Genomic DNA, 18,558 nt, shown 5'->3' with positions numbered 1-18,558 from the left:
CAAACTGGCAGCCAGTGGAGCTGGTGCAGCAGAGGAGTTGTGTGCTCCCTGCTCTGTTTCCTGCTCTGTTATGTGTTGCACATATTAATAATGCTATAGTAATCATGACACTATATTCAGGGGGAAAAAAAGGTTTTTTCCTCTCCATTTGTGGTTGTTTTGATATTTTTTTAAAAAAATGTACTCAGTATTTTTTGAGTTGAAGTCTATCTCGATAGCAATGCCTTTTTAGCTTATAGGAATGACTATGTTTTAATCTATTGGTTATAATTTCATTGCTGATTTTGTTTTTTGATTATACTGTATTTCATGTGTTATGTTGATTTGATGTATTGTGAATTGTTTATTTCATTTTATGTATTTTATTTTACTGTGCTGAACTTTATTGTATTATCTATGTTGTAAGCCACCTCAAGTCCCCTGGAAAGAGGGGTGGGATAGAAATAAACCTTTATTACTATTATTAAGTGCATGGAACAGCTCTTACTTTTAACATTGTGATTTCTCCCTGTGATCCCTTTTCATTGTTTTTAGCTGAGTTGCTGTGGAGTCCAGAATTACACTAACTGGAACACTAGCCCATATTTCAATGAACATGGCATCCCACCAAGCTGTTGCATGAACTCCAGTGACTGTAATCCCGGGGACCTCCGTAACATGACCATTGCTCCTACTAAAATCAACCAGAAGGTATGAGCTGGGGATGGGTGCGTTTCTCATGCAGGTTGTGTTTTCATCTGAAATGTGCAATTGTTTTCATAAATACACATTTAAAATAAAACCAAACTAAAATATGAGGGTTGGGGGAAGCCACATTGGCAGGTTTTAAATTGTTTAATTGCTTTAAGTACTTTTCATAATTGCTGTTGTTTGGGCATGGAATAATGCCAATTATGTAAGCCACCCCGAGTCCCCTTTGGGGTGAGAAGGGAGACATATAAATGTCATAAATAAATAAATGATAAATAAATACCCAGGGACAGGTTTTGACAGCCTAGGTTTAAAAGTCAGAGTTTGAATCCCTCTGTAGTGGGATGCAATCAACCCTATTTTTGGAGCTGAATTAATGTTGTCATCTCCTTTTCTTCTAACAGTCTTCTGCTCTTTAGTAGTCATACTATCCACTGACATAACCTGGTTCTCATGATGGATGAATACATTTGCTTTTGAATTTAACCAGTGCAAAGGGTTGAAAATGTAGTTCCTTTTCTTTCTTTTTTTTAATAAGCATTTATCAAAACAATTCCCATAGGTCTTCATGACAGGGATAGAAATATTTTGTGATTAAGCTGTTTGAAAGTGGAATAAAGAAAAAAAACAGGTATATAAATCCACGGAAAGTGGAATAAAGAAAAAAAAACAGGTATATAAATCCACTTTGGGTACTCCTGTATGGTTTGTCTTTAAACAAAATGAGAAATGTATTGGAAAGTAGACATTGACAAAGGCTGCATTTACAAGTAACAAAACAATATGGAGTACTGCGTTTTGGAGCTGCCCCAGATACAGTGTCACCTCAGCCCTTTTGGTGTCCAGATGACTGGTCAGGTTAAGGTTGGGGTCACCACTGCTGCTGTGTCACCAGCTACATGCAGTTCCCAGGTAGGGTGTCCAGCCATGTGACCAGCAGAAGTGATGGCACCAACAAGGCTCTGCCAGGGAGCTGCATCTAGCTGATAACACAGGGGTATGTCTATGTGATTTGGGGTCACGGGACAGGCCTGGATCCAACCCAATCCAGCTTTCACAGCTCAAAAACACTGGGATCACTGTTGAGGTTCCTTTAAATAGTAGTTCCCCCTTGCACCAGATTAGTGTCTGGAAGCCGCACTTCAGTTGCAAAACCAGTTGTGTATCATGTGGGATTCTCAGCTGTTGTAAGATGAGTCCACTTTATTTGGCCTGTGTAGGCATGGCCAGAGTTGGCAGCAATCATTCCTTTTCAGTGTAGTTACTGGCACCATTTGAGAGATAACATTAACCCAGTATCATCACCAAAAAGTTGTTTCCTATAAGCCACAATTATCAGGCTCGGCCATTAATTTTTGAGGTATCTTCCTATACTTGTGATTCTCATTCTAATGGAAGATTTCTACCTGAGAGACAGATCTGACAAGGCAGCAAGTATATTCAGATTACCTCAGTATTTATGTCAGTCATCACATCTGTCCTCATCACCCTCCCCCCATTTCTATTTTTCAACTTGTCTTGCGAAAGATGTGTCATGTGCCGGATGTTAACAGCCTTCCTAGACTGGGAAAATAGGGGTGATTGACATAAGCACTATGCTTCATTAGGTATGTTTACTGCACCTGTTATAGCGTTACTGAAGCTGTAGTGCTGCAGGCAGAACACAGCAAAAATTGACCCTGAACCAAAAAGGGTTTGTGCTGCCATGGTGTTTTAGCGACTGTGAGTGAAAGCAAACCAGATGAATAAATGTGTGGAAAATATGATTTCATGGTTTTGTGCCACTTGTGGTTTATGCAATGTATGAGCCCACCTACCCCCTACTATGTCTTCCTTAAATGAACGAAAGTTCTTTTCTGTTTATTTGTCCTTGCCAAGGTTTGCAGGAGAAGAAATATTATCTCAGCAAGAACAGACTCTTGAGCATTTTGCAAGCCATCATCTAAGAGTGATGTGTTATGGCCAGTGCTACTTTTTGTCAGTTCATTTTGGTATACATGTTAGACTCAGGTGGGAACTGAATGGTGACCTATTCAATGTTAGTGAACTCTAATTTCTATCATTCCTTTGTTTTGGTGGTGCTAGCTAAAGCTGCTGGTACTTTCAGTCCCACAACATCCCTCACATTTTGCACCTTCTACAGATTATTGGTACAAATTTGAAAACTTGTTCTTTGGTTTAAAAGGGATCCTTTTTAACCAGAAGTAAATATATATATAATGGTATAAAGATATATGGGCAACATATTAAATAATATAAATTGAGCCAACTTTTTCAAACTGGATGAAGGCAGATCATTAGCAGGTGAGATGCCAAGACACAGAAGTTCCTTGGAAGTGATGCAGCATTATTACTTAAAAGTAATGGTTTAACCAGGGGAATCTGGTTAAAAGATCCATCTCTTTCACAATTTGCTGCCTGTCTCACCAACGAATAATCCTGGTGACTAATCCTAGAGGAAGCAGATATCCCTCTCATTTCAGAACTGAAACTCACTCTAGAGTTCTCCAAATGGTCACACCTTTTTCTGTTTGATGTTGTTATTTGGTGTGGTGGTATCCCAGCTAAAAGTTTAAAATGCTTTCCTAAATGCTTAGGTATTAATACTAAGAGATGTAAACTGAATCATTCTGATGTTTCGGGTCTCACACTTTTATTTTTGGCCCCAACCTCCACCCAAATATACTTCTCCCCAGTTTTCCAGAGCTTGGATTTGGCCCTCTGACTGTGAGTAGCTTCTCACCATTGCTGTATTGGTGATGACCATCACTCTTATGGATGTAGAACAGATCTATACAACCTGTTTTGGACTTCAGTTCCCATGATTCCTGAACATTGGATAAGCTGTCTAGGGCTTCTTTGTGTTGGAGGCCTAAACACCATGAGGACCCAGTTTGTGCAGGCCTGATGTGTAGAGCCTATGATGTTGTAGAAGTCCCTGTGGTTTTCATGAGAAAAAGCATTTAGTTCCTAAAGAAGTACAGTGTGACCTGGCCAGAGGCATTAGTCGGGAAATTAATGGCTAAAAACGGGAGGCAAGGTGCTGCTTCTCCCCTGGGAGAAATCAAGCAAGAAACCAAGCAGGATATCAGATGTACCAGATTAGCATTAACCTCTTAAAAACTCAGGATAGTGTGTAGAGCAGTGGTTCCCAACCCCCTTTTGACCAAGGACCACTTTGACCAGGGACCTCTCTCCAATATTAGCACCAAAAGGGCTAATGAATCAGTTTTTCATCAACTTTAGATTTGGTTTGGTTATTTGGGGTGCTGATTCAGAAAATTGCCTTGGATAGACCACATCAGCTCTACTTTCTGATACAGAACATATGCCATCCTGCAGTCGCCATTTGCTCGCCCACAAAAAACCATGTTTAATAATCTAGACTTGTTGTGGTCTATCAAATGCAATTTTCTGAATCAAAACCCCAAATAACCTCAGGGACAGGCCTAAACATGAAGACACCAAGGTGCTCCCCTTTCCAGGTACCACATGGAACAGCTCTGCTGAGCGGGGAGGGGGAGGGGGAGAAGCAGCAATTAGGAGGCTTGTTGTCTCACCTTTCACGGATAGCCAGCCTCTCCCCTTCCGACATCCACATTGCTTCAGCAGGGTTTTGCGAGACTAGTCGCCCTCGTTGCAATGGTGTAGTAATGGTGAGGTGACAGACCATATTTTAGTTTTTGGGGACCACTGGTGGTTCATGGAACAGAGGTTGGGAACCACTGGTATAGAGAGACAGATAGAGAAAATGAAAACAGGGCCAGTTACCATTCCTACTATAATCCATCAGGAAAAAATAAGATTAAATCATTGCACCATACCTTATTGCTTACGTTCAGGATTTGGGTATGAGTTAATCTAGAAAGCCTCAACTTCTCTTGTACTGAAAGCACTGCTAGAAACATAAGTCAGTTCCTATATCATGTATGACCAAAGTGCATAGGCCAAGTGCAGGCATGTAGCCGGGGGGGGGGGGGGGGCTTAGGGGCTTCACCCCCCCCCCCCCGAAATTCTCATGGTGGTTCGAGAAAAGGCCTTCCTGGTGCATTATTTAAACTGTTATGTCTATTCATATCATGATCTGATCACCATACTCAATATATCCCATATGCATGGGGGTATTGGGGTAATGATACAAAAGGTTTGCTAGGCTAGACCCTCTTTCACTCAGACTCAGCCCCCCCCCCGAAACTCAGCCCCCCCAAAAGCCCCCCTGAAAAAAAATTCAGCCCCCCCCCCCCCCGAAATGAAATCCTGGCTACGGGCCTGGCCAAGTGAATATCACTCATAATTGGATTTGGCCTCTAGACTGCTAGTTGTATAATACCAAGTTACAGCCTCTTTCAGAGACTGTCAGCTGTCCTAACTGGAGAATTTCTTTGGTTTCTCTATCCCCGCCTTTAACTCTTGTCAGATCCCTACATCTGTGATTATTTATATCAAACAAAAGCCTGAGGTTGTCGTCACAAGAAGTTGACCTCCTGTGCATATCTTGAAAATTAAACCAAAGACCACACAAGAACACTGATCCAAAAGAAGGAGGCTGATGTGTCAAGAGGGATAAAGATGGATTAAGTACATATAAAATGTGGGTCATGGATTGCCCAGGCAGATTTTTGCTGTCACTCAACTGTTGTTATAAATTTAGACACACATTTTACTACAAAACAAACAAGGAACATTACCTTATAAAGTATTGCGGCTCTCAATTTAAGAATACATGACAAGTGATAATAAAACAGCTTTCCTTTTTAAAATATTAATATTGGAACAATTACGTAGCATGAAGAAAAGTGTTAGTGCATTCTCGCTTATCCAACCTTTGCTCATCCAACATTTTGTATTATCCAACACAGTCTGCCTCCCGCCCCAATCCACAGCTGTTTCAATACATTGCAATGTTTTAGTGCTAAATTTGTAAATACAGTAATTACTACATATGTTACCATGTATTGAACTGCTTTTTTCTTTTGATTTGTTGTAAAACAGGATGTTTTAGTGCTTAATTTGTAACATCATAACATAATTTGATATTTAATAGGCTTTTTCTTAAACTCTCCTTATTATCCAACATTTTCGCTTATCCAACGTTCTGCCTGTCTATGTTGGATAACTGAGACTCGACTGTATGTATACACACAGAGAGAGAAACATACAATCTTCAAAATTCAACAATCAAAATACAAGTATTTTTCCCCAATCCCACCACCATAGATGACGTCTGGTGAAGATTTGTTCCAAACTGATACTGAAACTTCAACCTTTTGGCAGTCCCAAGGTAACCATTGGTTACAAGCATTGCTCCTGGCCTCATTCTGTCCATGATTGCTGTTGCTATGTGCCTTCAAATCATTTTAGTCCTAAGGTAACCATATTATTAGGTTGTCTTGGCAAGATTTGTTCACAGGAAGTTGGCCTGAGGCTGAGAGAGTGTGACTTGCCCAAAGTCACCCGATTGATTTAATAATAATAAATACTTTATACCCCACCACCATCTCCCTTAGGGACTTGGGGAGGCTTACAAAATAGCACACAAAGATGTCATAAATAATAAAATACATAATACATAAAATAAAATACATCAGCATGAAAACAATACTATATTACATAAACCAGGTATATAAATTGGATAAAACCACCTCTATTAAAAATAGAATCAGTTAAAAGATCCATGTAATCAATATAGCAGCCTAGCTGAATGCACAGAATGAAGAAATAAAGTGCTTAGTGATCGGCAATCAGTTCTGGTTACTGTCTAAACATTATAAAATACCTGCTGGAGAAAAAGTTTTTAAAACTCTTTCCTAAAGTGTTGTAGTGTAGGGGCTTGTCTAAGTTCATTTCCATGGTGGAGGGGAAATTAAAACCATACTTGTAGTCCATTACTCAACCCATTACTAAACTTTGTTGGCTCTCAGGTGTGATTATAGTACAATCTAAATACTCAACCATCGCTTTGCCTACTTCTGGGTACTTTATGCTTGCATTTTTTTTCTGTGCTTGGATACTTTCAGGTTTAAAATTGTAAACCAATCCCTAAAATGTAAACTTTTAAAATTATAAAGCTTTAAATGGTATCAAATTTACTTATTACAGCATCATTCTCTTACTTATTAGTTACTTTGTGTTGTTGAATATGAATGGTAAACCTAGCCGAATAAGTGTTAAGTCCCAGGCAAATGAATACACCTTCAAAGAGTAACTAGGTGCTTTTTTTCTCCCCAGGGCTGTTACGATCTAGTGACCAGTTTTATGGAGACAAATATGGGAATCATTGCTGGAGTGGCTTTTGGAATTGCATTCTCACAGGTATGCTGTTTTTGTACTTTTGAAGGCATGGTGTTTGCTTATTCTTCGCCTTTGGGGAATATTAAACTAAGGGACAGGTCTCAATCTGTGCATTGGTTCTTAGGTCATCTGTTCATTGATTTTTCTTTTTCCAACTTAAATGGAGTTTCTCTTTGGGAATATCAGTTACAACTCAACTAATGACTGCCTCCAGGAAAGAAAAGAAAACACCCGACCTTTGGGTCAAATAAAGGTTAACCTAATAAAACACTGGATTAAATGGACTGTAAACAACTCACATGCGAAATAGTTGATCCATGGTGTGCATAGGTTTTTCACGTCCCAGAGCTGTCTTTTGCTGAAAGGAAATATCGAATTGAGAGAAACATTAAAACAAAAGCATATGCCCGAGTGTGTCTCATTTGTAGGTTCATATGCTTGAAATCTTAAGAACTTAAATGCTTTAGGTGGAACCCAAATAATTAAAATTTACTCTAAATAAAAATGTGTTTTATTTAAAATCTGTGCCTAAATGTTAGCAGGAAAGGAATATGTTGCTGATGCCATTTTCCTTGAGAATTTTTACAAGAAAGTATTTCTGTTACTTAATTTAATTTCTCTAGTTATAAACAAAGAGGAATTAACTCCAGTTTGTTGCTATGATTAGGTCAGAAGCATGTGTGTAGCTCCAAATTATGTTAAATTGATACTGTCATCACTGTAACATAATGTGTAGAGCTGGAAGATTGAAAAGGCAGAGCTTGAGAGTGATTAGATACATGTAATAACATGTAATAAAAAGATGATGCTGTCAAGGTGATGCATGCCATTTGCCAGCAAATATGGAAAACACAAGAATGGCCATCAGACTGGAAAAAATCAACTTATATCCCCATACCAAAAAAGGGAAATGCGAAAGACTGCTCAAACTTCCGTACAGTGGCCCTTATTTCTCATGCCAGTAAGGTAATGCTCAAGATCCTGCAAGGAAGACTCCAGCAATACATGGAGAGAGAGTTGCCAGATGTTCAAGCTGGGTTTAGAAAAGGCAGAGGAACGAGAGACCAGATTGCCAATATCCGCTGGATAATGGAGAAAGGCAGGGAGTTTCAGAAAAGCATCTACTTCTGCTTCATTGACTATTCTAAAGCCTTTGACTGTGTGGATCATAATAAATTGTGGCAAGTTCTTGGTGGGATGGGCATACCAAGCCACCTTGTCTCTCTCCTGAGGAATCTGTACAAGGACCAAGTAGCAACAGTAAGAACTGACCAAGGAACAACAGACTGGTTCAAGATTGGGAAAGGCGTACGGCAAGGCTGCATCCTCTCACCCAACCTTTTTAACTTGTATGCAGAACACATCATGCGATGTGCGGGGCTGGATGAATGCAAAGCTGGGGTGAAAATTGCTGGAAGAAACCTTAACAACCTCAGATATGCAGATGACACCACTCTGATGGCCGAAAGCGAGGAGGAGCTGAGGAGCCTTCTAATCAAGGTGAAAGAAGAAAGCGCAAAAGCCGGGTTGCAGCTAAACGTCAAAAAAACCAAGATTATGGCAACAAGAATGATTGACAACTGGAAAATAGAGGGAGAAACCGTGGAGGCCGTGACAGACTTTGTATTTCTAGGTGCAAAGATTACTGCAGATGCAGACTGTAGCCAGGAAATCAGAAGACGCTTACTTCTTGGGAGGAGAGCAATGTCCAGTCTTGATAAAATAGTGAAGAGTAGAGACATCAGACTGGCAACAAAGATCCGCCTAGTCAAAGCCATGGTATTCCCTGTAGTAACTTACGGATGTGAGAGCTGGACCTTAGGGAAGGCTGAGCGAAGGAAGATCGATGCTTTTGAGCTGTGGTGTTGGAGGAAAGTGCTGAGAGTGCCTTGGACCGCGAGAAGATCCAACCAGTCCATCCTCCAGGAAATAAAGCCCGACTGCTCACTGGAGGGAAAGATACTAGAGACAAAGTTGAAGTACTTTGGCCACATCATGAGGAGACAGGAAAGCCTAGAGAAGACCATTATGCTGGGGAAAGTGGAAGGCAAAAGGAAGAGGGGCCGACCAAGGGCAAGATGGATGGATGGCATCCTTGAAGTGACTGGACTGACCTTGAGGGAGCTGGGGGTGGTAACGGCCGACAGGGAGCTCTGGCGTAGGCTGGTCCATGAGGTCACGAAGAGTCGGAGACGACTGAACGAATGAACAACAACAATAACAGGCATACCTCATCTGACATAGGTTGCATGTATACTGTAGATTTAATGCAGTTTGGCACTACTTTAATTGCCATGGCTCATTGCCATGGAATCATCAGGGCTGTAGTTTTAGAAGTCGTTTAGCCACTTCTGTCCAGTAATGCTGGTGTCTCACAAAACAACAACTCCCAGGAGTCTATCACATTATGCCATGGCAGTTAAATTGGAGTCAAACTACACTAATTCTATATATAGATGAACCCAGAGCCCATGACAAAGAAACTTCTTTTTACAAAGTCCTTTTACGCCCACCCATTACCCCACGGTCACAATGGGTTAAACCCTTGTGCCGGCAGCACTGCTGACTGAAAGATTGGCAGTTTGAATCTGAGAAGCAGGGAGAGCTCCCATATGTCAGTGCCAGCTTCTTATACGTGGACACTAGAGAAACCTCCCACAGAAATAAGTAACAGAAATACCTTCATGGTAAAACATCTGGGCATCCCCTGGGCAACATCCTTGCAGATCACCAATTATCTCACACCAGAAATGACTTGCAGTTTCTCAAGTCACTCCTGACACACACACACAATCCCTGCACACACACTCCCCCCCCCCCATTTTTCTAAGCAGCATGTGCAGTAGAAAGATTGCCAAGAAGGGCTGAAGATACGCAATTTCATAATGCAATAAATAATGCGATAAGGGTGAGAAAGAATAGGATTCCTATCTGACATCACCATAACTGACTTTTATGTAGTTGGGTGTACCTGCTTACAACATGCAAGCTCATCAGCAGCTGCCTCCAGAATCCCTTACTGAAAAGTATATGGACAGTAAAACAGAGAGCAAGCAAAATGGGAAAGCAGATAAACTTGCCTCACCTGCTAATTGTCAGTATGTTACAAAAGCATGGAAATCATAAGAAAGGGGGAGGGCTGTGAAAGAAAAAAAATCATCCTTGGATGCATTTTGCAGGAAGTTTTCAAGTGTTCTCCAGAAGGTTACTGTTTTTGTTTGCTTATATAAACCTAACCTGACCCTGACACGTGCCTAGTGTTGGATAAAAAGTTTGCTGACATTCTTTTTGTAGCACAAGAAACAGTCTTTATTATGTGTTCACAGGCAGATTTGCAGCATCCAGGTTTTAAAAAACTACACCAAAACTGTCTGTTTTAGTTGCTTGGAAGGAATAAAAGAGTTGGTTTTTAACAATTAAGGCCAGAATTACATGTTACAGTCAACCTAAAGTTACAAGTTCCTGACTGGTTTGTATTCATGATTCTGACATATTCCTTGGTTTATGGGACATATAGGGACTGTGAAAGTCTTCCAGTACTCACTTACTGCAGTCAATAGGGGCTATTCCTCTGTTGCTTGGAAAGTTGTTGACTGATTTTCCCACTTGTCTTCATGCTAGTGATCCCCAGTGCAAGGGGAACGGTGACAACTCCTGTCTGTCACTCTGGAGATCTGCCTACAGGAGGGTATGAGACCATCAGTCAGCTGCTTTCCCATCAACAAGGAAACAGATTGTCATCGACTGCAGCGGTTACTGCCTATTAAATGGAAATTGGAGGAGCCTGGCTAGGAAATAATATCTAGCTATATAACTATAGCAGTTATCCATTAATAACCCATTCTGGGAGAAAATTGTGTATAAATCCAATACATAAATACACAACTGTTTTAGTGAATTTCAGCCTATAATGGTAGCACTGGTTAACAGTTCTGGAGTCTTTGGAATTAGAACCTTAACTACTTATTAACTAGGAAGGGTAGCAGGTAAGTCAACCACCCACTTCTTTATATGTCGAATTAAGAGGGTCCTAGAAATATACAAATGTGAAGACTTATTTCAACCCCCCCCCTTTTTTTTAATGTGGCCATTTTAGCTTGTAATTGTACAGCCCAAATTATTCTGCTAGATTTAATAAAACTCTGAACTTGGGAGAATAGGATCTGAAGGCATATTTTCCCCCGATCATCCTCAGCCAGTAGGGATGTTATCCTGTAGTCCTGGTTTTGAGGGGAAAGCAGGGTAAAACTAATGATGATGGTGATAGCAACAACTAAATATATTAGGATAAATATGTAGACAGGACAAGTCTACAGTTGTACCACATGGCCGTAATGACAGGTTCAATGCCCCATGAAGATTTCTGCAACCTCTATCCGCCATGGACATCACTCCTCTATATTGAGCGTTGCTACCAGAGACACCTTGCTGGAATCCAAGCTCTCAAGCAGATACGGTTTCCAGAGGCCAAAACACAACATGATAGATTAATGTATTGCATTTAAAACACCAGACACACTTTCTTACACACTCCTTTCAAGCTAACTCTGATCCTTACCAACCACTCAACGCAACTTTGATTCTCTCACACTAACCTTGCTCTAACTCAAATCTAACTCAAATCCTCTCAGCTATCATTTGGAAGTCTAATGAAAATCTTCTCAAACATCCCACCAATCTACATTCACTCCATTATTCCATTCTCTTCCCACTCCCAAGACCTCTTTACCTTATACTCTAATATACAACCCATAAATCAAATAACATTTCCCCAGTACAAGTGCTTTGAATGCAATTTTTCTGCTTCTTGGCAGGGGGTTGGACTGGATGGCCCACGAGGTCTCTTCCAATTCTGTGATTCTATATGTGTATGGCTACACGTGGCCTCCATTGAACTGCTGACCAAATTTATATCTATTTATCTTTAGCAGTGGAACTACATCATGTGACTCCAGACCATGTCCTGTAAAAGGGCAGCCTCACTTCAATGAGCTGTATGCACTTCTTAGCACACTAACAATAGCTATTTCACGTTCTAGCCAGCTTTTCAGAGAGCATGGTTTGTTTTTCCAGAAACTGGGTTTTCTGTAGCATGTTGCTATGCATATGGGGAGTATCTTTAACCACTTTCTTCTCTGTTAAAGATGGTGCAGTGCAACAGTATATGCTGTGCTTATGACAACAGAGTACTTTTTTCTCTTATTTAATCTTTGTCTTTGCTCCAAGTAACATTGAGAGTATTTTCATAGCAATCAATAACACAGGGGACACATCAAACAGCGCCATGTCTTTTACTTTAGAGGCAGTTAATCTGCCATAAAGAAACCATCTTTGGTTTTTGCTCTTTCACAGCTGACTGTTTTCTGCTGCTCTTTGCAGGATTACTTAAAGAATGTTCTGCTTGTATAAATGCAGGCTTTTTGAAGTGGGGGAAAAAGGCAAGGAATGAAAGCATCCAATCCCTATGGCACAGTTTTTAAAAAATGCAGAATTGGGAAAGCTATCTTAGGCCTCAGAGTGTCTGCACAGATTGCATTCAGCATCTTTCTTGTTGAGCAGAACTCTGTGCAAACCCATTTGAGAGACATTTGTTTTGTTTTTAATCTGGTGCCAGTGCTATTAGCTTAAAGAACTTTATATTAGTAGTCATTTTTCATAGAAAAGAAGGATAAACTGCAGTATTTTGTTTCCAGATAAAGGTAACATCTTTAGTCATCTTTCATTAATCTTCTGCCCTCCATGTGTGTTTAACAAAAAATCCCATATTCTCCAGCTAGTTTGGCTGGATGGGGTTGGGATGGACTGATCTAAAATGCAGAAAGGCATATGTGTTTTGAGCAAAGTTGTGTGGATGGACATTTTCCCTGTTAATTCCAAAACTGCCCTTTAGGAAATTGGATTGTAAGGAAACAAAGAGTAGTTAGTTGCTTAAAAAGGTCATTAATACAAGCCCTGAGAGAAAGAATTACAGCCAGGTAATTTATAATAAAAGGCCAAATTATAGTACAATTTACAGCAATGTTGACCTGTTTTTATTTGAAGTAGGCAGAGTATTTGTAAATGAATTGGAAATCAATTTTACAATGTACAATACCCATGTATTTTTACTGAGTGGTAGTCTTGTATTTTGCATGCATCCTTTTATTGGTTTGCATTTTTATTGCCAATTTGTACATTGACTATGTGAGGTCAACAACAAACAAATTACTTGACATCGAGTATCTTATATCATATTGTTAACAACAGTAAGACCTGCATAAAATTGGAACCAGGGTCTCAGCTTGAAATCAGTCACGGAGGAAGGTTTAAGAAGGATGTTTCAACATTAATCTGCTCTATAGAAATAAAATAAAACAGCTGCCTACACATAGACACAGCTCCATTGCCAATTGTTTGTTTGTTTATTTATTTCATGTCAAAAAGCATTGCGTAAATAAGTATAAAACTGAACACAATCGGTTAAGTAATTTTTGACCAAAACAAGCAACAGCGACTGCATTGTCTGTAGCTTTAAACAGTTCTTCCTCACTACCTCTGAGGATGCTTGCGAAACGTCAGGAGAAATGCCTCTAGAACATGGCTCTATAGCCCGAAAAAACCCACAAGAACCTAGTTCTTCCTCTGTTTATGAGGCAGAGCATTGTGGACAAGCATACATATGCAGAGTTGTTTGTTCTGCTCCACAGTCTCACAAGGTGGAGGATTCTTTTAGGTAGTGCCATTTTGGCAGGTTGTCTTTTGATTTGCTCATTCAGCTTCTACGTCTGTTCAGGGACTTCCACATTGCCCATTCTTGGTTTGCTCCTGGAGGCAGACCCTTGTGGTGGGCCATCCATATGGGAGTTCCTGGTTTAGCTGCTCAGAGGGATACTCTTGCTGTTGCTGGGGAATGTTAAGAGGAATGGTGGTTCTCATGAAGCTTTTTCTTGATTTGTGTCTACTGGGAGGAGGCTGATAGCCACGCAGAGGATGGCTTTCACAGTGTTCAAACTTATTTCTCTCACAGTTAGCAGTAACTTCCTGCCACACATTGGGGGGGGGGGGCAATGCCAGCTAGCTTGTAGAGTTTATCAACAGGTGTAGGTTTAAGACATCCTGTGATTATTCTGCATGTTTCATTCGGTGCTATGTTCACCTGCTTCATATGGACAAACTTGTGCCAAACAGGGCAGGCATACTCAGCAGTTGAGTAAGACACGGCCAGAGCTGATATTCTTATTAATTTTGGGTCTGCTTCCCATGTTCTGCCAGTAAGTTTCCATGGAATGTTATTGCATGCAGCTACTTTGTGCTTGGTCTTCATGTAGTGTCTCCTAATTGTTAGTGTTCGATATAAGGTGACACCGAGATAGTTAGGATGAAAGAAATACTCTTTAAATTTTTCGGCCGACAAAGTAAGACTGCCACATTATTTCTTGATTATTTGTCTAGCATCGAATCTTGTTTTAAAAAACCCACTTCACCTAGGTGATTAATTCTTTTTTTCTAATAGGTTATTCCATGATGGGAGGGGGGAAGCTGGTATAAATTAGTAGGGTGCAGTTGTCCAAAAAGGATCCTGAGGCTCTGCTGTTATGGGTACATTTTTGTCTTTGGAACACAGAAATTTGAAATCCCATATTTCTTTGATTTGAGGAGGAGAGAAGAGTGGGTGCCAGTTGCACTCACGATAATTGGATCTCTTAGTAAGCAGCAAAATACTCTCCAATTATGTTCCAAATGCTGTGGAGATATGTTTGTTGTGAGCCAACAGATACCAGCTGTTCCATCCCTCAAGTCTGAATGTCCATATGGCTGAAGTGAGTCGCATGTGAGTCAATAGAAAAGTGCCTGGCCTTTTCTGTCTTCTAAACCCCAACTTTCAGCCACAGGAATCCCCACTCAATATAACTACTACCTTGCTGGGGGCATGGTCATGCACAAAATGCCCAGCTCATATGACAGAAATAGAGCAAGGTAACTTTCTGCATTCTACACTGAGAAGGGAATGATTGTGGCAGAATGTCAGAGTGTGGAACAGTGGTTCTAAACCTGGGGTCCCCAGATGTTTTTGGCCTACAACTCCCAGAAATCCCAGCCAGTTTACCAGCTGTTAGGATTTCTGGGAGTTAAAGGCCAAAACATCTGGAGACCCCAGGTTGAGAACCACTGGTGTGGAAGGTGATAGAGGATAAGTATCTTTCTCCCATTGTATGGAGGTTTACAGTACTTATAAGGACTGCTACAGGAACCCAATTTCTTGCCTGTTTAGAAGGATGGTAACCAGTGGGCTTCAAGGCCATTTATGAAATCAATTAAGGAATCACCCAAAGGAGCAGCATGAGGGATTTGTGATGTGCTAGACTAAAGGAAGGCAGCCCGCGTTGGGAACTGCGAAAGGCAATATGTCGTGGCAATCAAGAGTCTCCCATACTTTGAGGTGCCAGATTGGACAGATGGAGTGTAGGATGAAACACAGTACTGAGACACTTTGGAAAATTAATCTAATTGAGACTCACATGCATCCAAGTAAAATACAATGCATACAGCAACATTTTCCTGAACTCTTATAAATCCCACAACCAAGTTACACAATTGTGCCAAGCAATTTTCATGATCCCATAATTTCAGATATTCTAAGAATTGACTGAACAAATCAGAATATTTCATCTGGAGTGACTGTGGATGCTATAAACAAATGTCACCATCCTCCTTTGCTAAGAATGCTGACTTCCAGTGTTTGGCAATGGCAAGTGTTGGCAATGCAGGCAAAAGCCAAACCTTTAACCCAGTGGTTCTCAACCTGTGGGTCCCCAGATGTTTTGGCCTTCAACTCCCAGAAATCCCAACAGCTGGTAAACTGGCTGGGATTTCTGGAAATTGTAGACCAAAACCCCTGGGGACCCATATGTTTGGAGCCAATGCTTTAACCTGCACAGTGTGCTAAAAATACTTTTAAAAGAGCTGTTTCCAGTTAAAAGCAGAAATGATCGCATAGGTAGCTAGGGGTACCTACTTATAAATATCTGAAAACTGACTGAGTCTGGGTTTTGTTGCCACACCAAGATAGAGTGTTTTAAGTCGGGGCTCCTGTATGTTTAAGAGGGAACACATCCTATATCAATAAAATGTAGCATGAAGTTCTGCCAAGTCAAAGTATACTATGGCTTTGCCTTCACACAGACACACATACCTAACTTACCTTTCAGCTGGGGTCAGGGATAGGTTGGTACTGACACCTACAACTGGGTTTCTAAAGACAAACACACAGCACTGATAGCATCCATTAATGTTTCCATCTATAAGGATGTAACTTGATACTTTTCTGCCACACCCCCTGCTCTCCATTGGCGAGAAAGAAGCCTTGCAGGGGAGATGCAGTAGCTAAAAGGTGAGGATGAGCCAAGAGCAATCTCATCATTCCTTAAGTATATAATATTTGTGTTTTGGGGGTATTTCAATGAATTTAAACAATTCTAAAGGCTTCTCTGTGAAGTTAGTGTGGATTTCTAACTATTGCTGGATTATACCTTTGAATATTCTCTCTTTCCTTCTCACAGTTAATCGGAATGCTGTTGGCATGCTGTTTGTCACGATTTATTACCGCCAATCAGTATGAGATGGTGTAACAAGGTAGGTGTGTTTATGGCTATATCCAGGATGCTCTTCCCAAATGAACTGAAAGCCTTGTCTCCCTCTTTTTAGACTGAGTAAATAGAGTTTGCGCACAGACGAAATGCAAAATGTAGCTCAAAACATGGCTATTAGTGTGGTTCCTCTGCAAAAGAAAGTGCTGGAGGTGTGTATGTGTGTGTGATTTAAGTTTTAAAATCCAAGATATGTATCTTTTTGCACAATGAGACTGAGAGAACAAAGTTTTTGGCATCAGGTTTCGTAAACTATGTCTGCTTACTCAGATGCACTCAGCTATCATTGCTCAAGTGTTCTATGTATCTAAACTCTCCAGTAAATTGTAATAGCATTGAGTATTGGTCGTCTGGTTATTTATATGCCTGAAATTTTGTGTCTATTATATCCAGTGGAGAGATCTCTTTCTTTCTATTGGATGCAGCCACTAGAATTATCGCTGTAACTTTTTTTTCATACTTTTCCCTTCCCTGTTCTGTATTTTTCCAGGCGTGTGAACTACAGCCGCACCTGTTTTCAATCAGGAACTGGGTAATTCTTGGAAGACTTCTTAAGAATGTTAGAGCACACATACACAACTACACATACACTCACCTGAAAGCCGTCACCTTCTAAACTCTGTACCATGCGTAGTGTACCATTCCGTGAAGTACTGTCGTGCCACAGAAGTAGCCTGAACCATTCAGCATCCAGTACTGTACACTCCATCCTGAAGGCTTTGCATACGATGGCACTATATGTATGTTCTTGGTCAGACTGTAGTTGCATTGTAAAGTTAACAGAGGTAATCCATTAACAGCAATGACTGGGCTGTGCATGTAGTGACTGGAGGCGTAATTAGCCTTTCACAATGGTTAATAAATGTCGCACACATCCATATTAAACTTGTATACAAATATATATATATATAAATATAAAATATTATTTTGGTTTATTAAATTTTTAATTTCTTGATTTTCTTTACTGCGTTACTAAGGTGTTTTTTTTTCCCAGTCTGCCTACTTCTCTCCCACCCCACCTAAAATCTGCCCAAACAAGAAGAAATTTGTTACAGGATGAAATACTTGAAAAAAAATGTCCAAAATTTGCTTGAGGGAAATTGTTCTTTTGATGTTCTGCTGCATCTTGGATTTTTAATCAATGTTGTATATCCTGTGCGTTTACCAGTTGGCCTTTGTCTAGTGCATTTTGCCTCTGAACCTGAACCTGTGTAATATTGTTACTAAAGCTGTGTTGTTTGCTTACTGTGAAGCCTGTAGATCCACTTCCTTTTTATTAGTCCATTATGGATTAATCAAATTGTGCTGTGGTGCAACTTTCTACTGCTTTTCTCTCTCTTTTATTCTCCTTTTACATTGAAGTTGCCACCAAATACATTATCAAATCAACCAAACTTTAAATAAAAAAGAGAGTGTGGAATATCTGGGGTGGTTGGGGGGGAGGGGAGCAAAAGTTTAAGACCTTTTTAAAAAAATAGGAATTTTTTAATAAGGCCTCTGTCTAGCATGCCAGCAAGAATGCATCGATATTGTGAGTATTTGTGATATACATATTAATAAATGGAACCATTACGGATTTCTACTGGCCTTCCTCTTTATTTTTTAGTCCAACTTCTTTGAGATACATTTGTTTTCTCAGCATTGTAAAACAGTGCTGTTTACGCAAAATGGTGGAATCAAGATTTTGCTTTTTAGGATTGTTTCAATATTTTAAAACTGTGGATAGTAATCATGGGCCTGGTATTTGTGTCACTCATTTATTTTGTGTTTCCATTTCGTACCTCCCATTCAGATGGCATGAAACAGTACATCCCCTCTGTTATAGAAATATCAGTGAAACAAAGGGAAAGTGGGAACGGTAACCGTTTGCTTGCCTGATTTTCGTCCCATTGCCGGCAATGGGCAGCCTTCCCATGCTCTCCTTCCCCTCAGTTTTAGGGCTAGAGGATGT

The 18,558-nt window shown here is 40.3% G+C and overlaps 1 protein-coding gene across 1 annotated transcript in view; it reads left to right on the top strand.

The window, feature by feature from the left end:
- The window catches only part of TSPAN7 (tetraspanin 7), a 101,027-nt gene extending 82,844 nt beyond the window's left edge, over window positions 1–18,183 (top strand). Inside the window, exons 5-8 of the mRNA XM_060770174.2 lie at window positions 535–690; window positions 6,919–7,002; window positions 16,521–16,593; window positions 17,098–18,183. Of these exons, the coding sequence (XP_060626157.1) occupies window positions 535–690; window positions 6,919–7,002; window positions 16,521–16,589 (309 nt within the window). The 3' untranslated portion in view covers window positions 16,590–16,593; window positions 17,098–18,183. The remainder of the gene's footprint in view (window positions 1–534; window positions 691–6,918; window positions 7,003–16,520; window positions 16,594–17,097) is intronic.
- Window positions 18,184–18,558: the final 375 nt, after the last annotated feature.

This window comes from Anolis sagrei, chromosome 3, assembly GCF_037176765.1.
Source record: "Anolis sagrei isolate rAnoSag1 chromosome 3, rAnoSag1.mat, whole genome shotgun sequence".
Classification (NCBI taxonomy): domain Eukaryota; kingdom Metazoa; phylum Chordata; class Lepidosauria; order Squamata; family Dactyloidae; genus Anolis; species Anolis sagrei.
This window is presented reverse-complemented; position numbering and strand designations above follow the sequence as displayed.